Source organism: Glycine max, chromosome 9 (assembly GCF_000004515.6).
Source record: "Glycine max cultivar Williams 82 chromosome 9, Glycine_max_v4.0, whole genome shotgun sequence".
In the NCBI taxonomy this organism is placed as follows: Eukaryota; Viridiplantae; Streptophyta; class Magnoliopsida; order Fabales; family Fabaceae; genus Glycine; species Glycine max.
In genome coordinates, this window is record NC_038245.2 from 44,124,485 (window position 1) to 44,133,199 (window position 8,715).

Here is an 8,715-nt window from a genome sequence, read left to right on the forward strand (position 1 = left end):
AAGTAAAAGTTTAAAATCATCTCTCACATAAAAGAAGATGAAGAAATTATCATGTAATTTAAGATTATTATTTTATATATGATTTTGATTAATAATCATTCGACATTTTAAATTAAAAAATTATTATGTTATTTTTTAATTTACATCTACATATCACATCATTAATCAGAATCATAAATAACATAATGATCCTGTACTATCTAATTGTTTCTCTATATAATAAAAATAATAAATAATTAATATTTTAACATATTCATAATTTATTAAATATGTGACAATAATAACTATTGTTATTTTCACTAACAATTGATGTTACCTACTCTCGCGTAGAAAAGAGTTGTTTATTTTAGACGAACCAAATCCACTTAGCACCACATATTCACATTTCTATTACAACCCATCACTTTTGGATTATTCCATATTAGTATTCGATTAACAACAATGATTTTATCTTTAAATTATTGTTTTTCTAGTTATCGTATCTATAAAGTAAGATTAAAAGAATTAATTTTATAAAACTTTTAATTTTAACCCAAGTAACTTACTATGCTGTCCGTTGTTTGTTTGGAAACGAATTAAATTAAACTAATGTGCATAAGTTAGTGTGAACATCAGAAGATTATAGTATAAAATATAAAATAAAATTATTTCCATTAAATAGTACTAAGTACTAACTCCTATCGCTGTCCGTTGCGTCACTTTCAATTCAATTTCCATTCACGTACTTTATTTCACCAATCACATTTTTTCTTTTACACAGAGAAACAAAATTACAAAAAAATAAAGAAAAAGAAAATCGAGGTTTTGAACGAATTATCACCACCTGTAGGCCAAATTCGACCTTGTTAATGATGAAAATTTTGCCTTTTTTTTTCCTTGCAATCGCAATATGTGCATAACTTTTTCCTTTTGATCAAGAATATTTTCTCCGAAACATGATTATGTCTGATTTGATCGATAATTAATCATACAGAGCCATCAAAATTGACATTGATGGCTACTTAGAAATGAAGACTAAAAAATATTATGGAATTATCCCACAAAATTTATGGTCCTGGATCGAAGCCACTTGGATCACTATTGCAGGCTCTCAAGGGTCTAATCTAATCTTCAGAGAAACGTTACTCTGCAATTGGCGTTGGGTAAAAGGACTTATTTATATATACAAAAGTCAGCAATCAGTGCCAGACAGACACCTGAGAAAATGAATGAATCACCCATGCCAACCACAGTCACCCCAACATAAATACAGCACACTGTTTCTCAAATATATTTTGGAAATACTAAAATGTTTAAGTTGTAATTAAATTTAATGACACTGCTCATATTCAAATGATAATTTTCTCATCAATAAATACAACCTATATTGTTGATGAATCAATCAATGCATCCACTATGAGAATGAGTAAATGTTTCATTAATGAACGTTATAATAAGTTAATAATATAAACTAAAATTAATATCAATAATTAATAAATTTGAGAATACATTTATATTTCTTATAATTAAGACAAAAGATATACTTATTTATTTTATATAGAGGACGAAAAGGAATATTATATAACCATTTGTTATAAGTTTTTTCTATCTTAAAACATGTAACGACTATTTTTATGTAAGTTATAAAGTTTTTGTCTTTTTGAGAAGGGTTATCAACATATTTTTTTAATACACTTCTTTTAGCATATATTATTATTAATTAAAATTTACTAAAAACTATAAAATTTATAAAAAAAATCATTAAATAAATGAAACTTAGAAGAAATAATATTTTTAAATAAATTTAAATCAATAATAATTTCTTTTTTATCTATAGAAATTAAACATGATACTAGAGAATTTATAATATTTACATACCTAATAAAAAACATATTAAATAATTTTTTATGTACCAAAAAAATTATTTAAAAAAATATATATTAAAATAAGTTTTGTTTTAAAATGTTTAGTTTAATTGAATTTTGGAGTTGAATGAACACTTACATGTTACTTATTAATAAGATTCTTAGGACACTGAAAATCAAACCCACCCACATCGTTTAGGAGAATATGAATTCATTTTTTTTTCTAATCAGACTAACATTTATTGACTATCAAAATAAGTTTAAAAAACAACTTATAAATGCATCATAAATTATTTTACACACATTCATTTATACTTACTCTTAAATTAAGTTTAAATAACTTAAAAACAAAATCTTCCATAAATAATAGTAAGTCTTTCTGATCCTCAACTCCTTGGAAGAATTAAATAACATCAACATTTAAATCCATACGTAAATAATTATACTTATTTAAATGCTTGTTTTCAATAGAGAGAAGAAAGAAAGTATCATCTTCCAATATAAAAAACGTCAGCAGAAATACAATATGAGGTGCTGCTCTGCATAGCTGACAACTATGAAGTCATGCACATAAATCTAAACTGAGTTTTGAAATTAAGTCCTCTGTCCTTTCTTTCTCTTTCACTCTGTGTTGCCTTGCCACAACTACACTCCACCTCTCACAGTACACACTCTCTACTCTACTCTACTCATCATCCATAGACCATATAGTTCCCCATCCCCATCCATATTCCATACCAGTAAGTAAGTAACTCACTCCCATAACATTAACATTTAATTTAACACACCCCACCCCTCTCTCTCTCTCTCTCTCTCTCTCTTTAGTGGGCCAAAACTTCCATTTTTATCATTCTCTGCACTCTCCAAAAACCTTCTTCATTTTCACTCACCAACACAAATCAATTCAAACAAAGGGAAGAGCCCCAGATGAAATCACAGTCTCTGTAACCCATCAAATGAGTTTGAGCTTCTCCATCTCTTGTTGGGGGGTGAATGGGGTGCATGGTGTCTCAGCTAGCCGCGAAATTCGCATTCTTTCCGCCGTCGCCGCCGACGTACCAGCTCAAGAAGAACGAGGACGGCAAGCTCACGGTGGTCTCCGCGGCGGCGCCGATTCCCCACGCCGATGACACCTCCCTCGACGTTCTCCTTGTTGACACCAAGCACGGGAACAAGATTGTGGCGTTTTATCTGAGAAACCCCTACGCGCGCCTCACTCTGCTTTATTCTCATGGCAATGCCGCTGACTTGGGTCAACTCTATGATCTCTTCGTGCAACTCAAGGTCAATCTTAGAGTTAATCTCATGGGGTTAGTGGTTTTCTGAATAATCATGCTTAAGCTTAACCTCCTCCTCTTCCTTTTTCTTCTTCTTTTTTTTCTTTTTGTTGTTGTTTTTGTCTTTGTCTGGTCTTATTTTACTTCATTAAACCTCACGAACTTCAAAGACCGCACGTTATCACTGACCCTTCTTTTGTAATTATCTCCGTGTTTTTTATTTTTAATTTTACCCCCTCTCTCTCTCTTCCTATTAATGTTTTATTTATTTATTCCTATTTTATTGGGTTTGTTTGTGTAGCGTAGATCTGAGATTAAGTGAATCAATATATGCATGCTTTGGTTTGGTTTTTGATGAGTTGTTGTCGTGCGTGTTTATTTTAGATCTGGTGGTGAATGAGTAGTATTGTATAAGGTATGGCATGCCAATGAATGTCAATGCCTTTTTCCTACAACATCTTTTCAATCAATGTGGAAAGTGAATGGAGTTGGAGTTTTGGGGCACCTGAATGTGGCTTCTCTAAACAAACAAACAAAAATTGGAAAAAGTAAAAGTGAAAGGGAAAAAAAGATAAGAAAAGTGGTTTGTATGTATGGCTTGCTTCTTCTTGGTAGTCCGTAGCAATCTTTTGCTTGATCTCTCTTTGTCTTCCTTTTCATTTTCTTTCTACCTCTGTATAAAGTATTCCAGTTTTTACCTATACTTGGATGGCGACGTAGCCTAGCGTTTTTCTTCGTCTTTAGTAATTAGTGGGGTCGGAGCATGTCAATGTTTTTCTCCTTTTTACCCCCTACCATTTCCAACATTTTTGCTACCATGTTATTGCTCCCATCCTTCAACTTTGCGGATAACTAATCTAACTAATTCCCGTGTCGGGGAACCTGCCTCACAATGATTTTCTCCTTCAAAAGGTTTGAATTGAGACCTTATTCAAGGAAATCATTCCCCCTTTGATCAACCATTTGTTGGTTCATCACTTCCAAATAGGACCAACATTGTTGTCCTTCTGTTTCAAAATTTAATTATAAAGGCTTAAATACATTTTTTTATCCCTGCAAAATTAGCATTTTTTTCATTTCATCCGTGCAAATTATTTTTTTCCGCTGTAGTCCTTGCAAAATGTTTTTGGATTTGTTTTCCGTCCTTGCAGTGTTTTAGAGAATGTTTTAAACAATATAAAAAATACTTTGAACAGTAAAATATTATTTGAAATACTTTGAGTACTAAAAACAAAACACATATTTTATATGGATTAAAACAATTTTTTTTTCAGGGACAAAAATGAAAAAAAAAACACTAAATTGCAAGGACAAAAATGTATTTAAGCCAATTATAAAATAGGAAAAAACATAATAAGGGCTTTCTTTACTTGTTGCACTTTTAAAATGTTGTTACCTTCATGGATATGACTGATTAGTGGCCATTGGCGCTTGAACGGTTTCGTAGATCAATTTAGTTTACCAATTGATTTCACCATTTGAACCAATTTAGTGCATTAAGGGACTTGTACTTGATTGAATCAAATTTGGAGTTTCTTGTGCTTAATGGATGGAAATAGTTTTGAAAGATGAAAATGATGTTACTTCAATATCTTAGGGGGCCAACACTTTTCGTGACTAAAGTTGAAAATTGATGTTTTTATGCAATATTTTTGTTTACAGATATGACTACTCTGGATATGGGGCATCTACTGGCAAGGTAGGCCATTCTTTGGCAAATGCAACATTATATGTTCTGTTATATTGAATGGACCACACACACATAAATAAGCACAATTCTATTTTGTTGAATTGAAAGGGTAGTACTTGAGCAGAGTACTTTTATTTCTTTGATCTACAATGCACCAAAAGAATTGCAATTTCATTTTCTGTAGTTTTTGTTGAATTGTTTATTATTATTATGAGATTACATCTTCACCCAAAACATTGAGGAATTAGGTGGATGGGAGTTTGTTCCCTTTATATTATATTTATCAAACTCGTTCTTAACAAAAGTGGGACTTCAACTCACTTGAATTTCCAACAACACCTTAGAGGAGTATTTATAGTAAACCAATTTTGAAACAGTTACTAGTTAACTTTCTAATGATCGTAATAGTGAATTGTTAATAATGATTTCTTAAGTAAGAACTAGTAGACTGACAGATTTTATGGTACTCTGATATATACTTGGATGAGCAATGTGTACATCTACATTGTTGTGATGCTAAACATCAGACCTGTTTGATGTCATTATTTCATTTTCTTAACTTTTGTAATGGAAACGACAGAGGCATATTTCCCTGTTGAATTTTTTCTTCCAATTTGTGCAATGAAATCTGTCTAGTTAGAAATAAATGGTCTTTTCTTTATTAGAAATTCTCTGGATGACATGTTATTGATATGTAATTCCAATACTTTAAAATCATGCAGCCTAGTGAATCCAGCACATATGCTGACATAGAGGCAATATATGAATGCCTTGAAACTGAGTATGGAGTTAGCCAAGAAGATGTAATCTTGTATGGGCAATCAGTTGGAAGTGGACCAACACTGCACTTGGCTGCTAAATTGCCTAGGTTGAGAGGTGTGGTTCTTCACAGTGGCATTCTTTCTGGTCTTCGAGTGCTCTGCCATGTGAAGTTCACATTTTGCTTGGACATTTATAAGGTAATATATATAAGGCTATTGATTGAAAAGAAACATGTAGCTTACGCTTGAGTATAAGATCAGAATACCAAACAATATATAGGCAATCTGATATAATGTACTTGTAAGAACTGAAGCATGGCTCAAATGTTATCTACTTTTGACATTTGGCAACAAAATGTAGGAAAAATAATGACTATGGAATTCTGTCAATGTATAATGGTTCTTTTTTATGTTGACCAAAATATGAAATCAACTAAAACATTAATGCTAAACTATTTGATCTACTTGAATTTAACCTCTTCATGGAATCTTTAGCAAGATTGAAGGAGACTCACTTTTTAAGATGGATTAACTAATATTCTGTTTCCTGTATTATTTCATTTGATCTAATTGTAATCTTTTATTCCAACTCATGCAGAACATCAACAAAATAAAGAAGGTCAAGTGTCCTGTACTTGTAATACATGTAAGTATATGATGCACTATAATCACACTGTTTTTCCTCCCTATTTGTTTCTGTTGACATTTGAAGCAAGTATATGGACAAAGCACATTACCCATCATACTAGAGTTCTTTCCCTAGACAGGTAGCTAATATGATAGTCCAGTATATTGTCATGGAAAAGAAAATGAAAGACTGGGAATTGGGGAAGTCCTTCCCTAGTGATATTCTTTTCTAATTTAAGATGGTGTATGGTTGAAGTAAACTTGTAATGTGAATATTGTCTATTCTTAAAAAGAAAATAATTTGAAATGGTTATGCCTCAAGCATGAACAGGTAGCAACTACATAGTGAGAGAGATTTTCTTAATGCTTAACCCAGATTCATGTTTGATTAACTTTTTTGTTTTGGGTCTTCTTACTGCCAATTGAATGTTTTGTTAAACAAATCGTATAATGTTTCATCATAGGCTATCATCTGCTTCCACCATTAAATTGTTTTGGTGATTGTTTTCCCCTTGATCCAGAGCAAATATGCCTGGCTTTGTTTAATTAGTTTCAGCTTCAATTAGTTTTTCAGAAATTAGATGAAGAATGCCCATCTAAGATTCATTGATTTGTAAAAATATGTTGGTGAATAGTGATCTTGTATCTGTAGTCTTTGTTGCTTTTAAGTCTGTTAATTAACTTTTCAAAACTAAAAGTTCAGCTTTAAGTCTGTGACAAACACTTTTTCTTAAATTTTCCCTTGCATTTCATAGAAATTCACATTAAACATCACCATTCATGCTAATACTTTATCCCCTAAGCTTTATTAATATGCCATATATCATATATCATGTCTCTGCACTTAGTGTTGAAATAAGAAATAGAATTTCCTCCACATAATAGTTTTTTCCCTTCCTCAATATGTGTGTACGAGGGCACATGCATCTGTGATTAACAATTTCTATATTGTCCTTGAACAAAGCTGGCTTGGCCTAGGTTTCATGCTTATGTGTGCATCTAGTTTTTGCATTAGAAATTTCCTGGGAGTAAAGTATTATGATAGACGTGCTAAATTGTTTCACAGGGTACAGAAGACGATGTTGTCAATTGGTTACATGGTAATGGACTTTGGAAGATGTCAAGGGAGTCATATGATCCCTTGTGGATCAAAGGAGGTGGTCACTGCAACTTGGAGCTTTACCCCGATTACATCCGCCATCTTTGCAAATTCATCCAAGAAATGGAGAGCATGACAACTGAGAAGCGCCTCAAAAAGATTCGGCAAAGTGCGAACCAATCCAAGTCAAACACTGGTTGCACCTGTAGTAGATGCTGTAGAGTGAAGTGTTGTAGAGTTAAATGTCCTGAATGCTCTAATTGCTGTTGCTGCATGAATGTTTCCTGGTCTATCAACTGTCCTGAATGCTGTTGGAGACCTAGCTGCAAGTGTTGCCGCCTCCCCAAGTTCCCTAGTTGTTTCAGATCAATCTGCCGCACAAAATGGTCGTGGCCTAGCTGTTGTGCAACAAAATGTTCATTGTCATTGCCTAGCTGCTGCTGCTGCTGCTACCCGAAGCGTGCAAGACCAAGTTGCTGTTGCATGAATTGTTTCTGTTGGCAATGTTGTGTAGGAAAACACAGTGATGGCACAAATGGAAAACAGAATGGCTAATGGTTAAAACATGGTTGTATAGAATGGCCAAGTCTTGCGAACACACCCTTCAATATTGTGCAGTGGTGTTAGTGTTACAAAGAGGAAGAGGAAATAGTGGATGATAATTGTAGGAAAGTGATATGATCCAGTGTCCTCTATTATTTTTGGTTTATTTGGAGTTATTCCTGAAGTTCTATTGGAATTTTTTACTCATAAAACATTGGTGTTTTAATTAACTTTCCTGGCAGGGGATGAAAGACATTGTTGTATCCTTTTAAAGTTTTGAAGTGCACTTGTCTTGGTGTCTAGACTCTAGTAGTAGTAGTAAGACAACAACCTTGAATAGTCTTTTCAGTGATGTCACCTTCACATGTGTATCTAGCAGCGACAATGGAGTTACGGAGTTGCAGGAATTGGGTAAGCTGATAATTACGAGCATTTTCATTTCCCGGGGTGAATGCTGAATGTTACTATCTTGGTTGGAAAGATAACACAAACCATTGATTTTCTTTAATTTTTGTATGAATCATATGCTTGTAATAACGGACGGAATTTTCAAAATCCCAATAATATCTTGGGAAATAACTGAGATTTTAAGAAATGCTTTACAAGTACTACATTCATTGAATAAAATATTGCATCACAACTTACATTTGTAAGATGCTATGCAGATTTTCAGACAATGGCAGATCACAAAATTTCTTATTGGCGGCAAGAACTGATTTATAACATTCGTAAGCTTTTATAAAATAAATAATATCATAATAAAAGAAATTCAGAATACTTAAGTTATGTGTGGATGTCCATTGAGGAGTCCGAAACATTAAAAATTAAAAATAAATAATAAAATTAGTGTCAATTAATATTACATTTATTTTAT

The 8,715-nt window shown here is 32.5% G+C and overlaps 1 protein-coding gene across 1 annotated transcript; it reads left to right on the top strand.

Moving 5' to 3' along the window:
- Positions 1-2,322: 2,322 nt before the first annotated feature.
- Positions 2,323-8,361, top strand: LOC100813362 (alpha/beta hydrolase domain-containing protein 17B). Its single transcript, XM_006587545.4, has 5 exons — positions 2,323-3,154; positions 4,784-4,820; positions 5,534-5,770; positions 6,171-6,218; positions 7,266-8,361. Exons 1-5 carry the CDS (start codon positions 2,838-2,840, stop codon positions 7,851-7,853), a joined length of 1,227 nt encoding a protein of 408 aa, XP_006587608.1. The 5' UTR covers positions 2,323-2,837; the 3' UTR covers positions 7,854-8,361.
- Positions 8,362-8,715: the final 354 nt, after the last annotated feature.

What these genes read in the sequence shown, in the direction of transcription:
- LOC100813362 (XM_006587545.4), top strand. Translation starts at nt 2,838, where the DNA reads ATGGGGTGCATGGTGTCTCAGCTAGCCGCGAAATTCGCATTCTTTCCG. An exon ending in CTTAGAGTTAATCTCATGGG is followed by an intron (nt 3,155 to 4,783) that starts GTTAGTGGTTTT and finishes TTTTGTTTACAG; the next exon opens with ATATGACTACTCTGGATATG. An exon ending in GTCCTGTACTTGTAATACAT is followed by an intron (nt 6,219 to 7,265) that starts GTAAGTATATGA and finishes ATTGTTTCACAG; the next exon opens with GGTACAGAAGACGATGTTGT.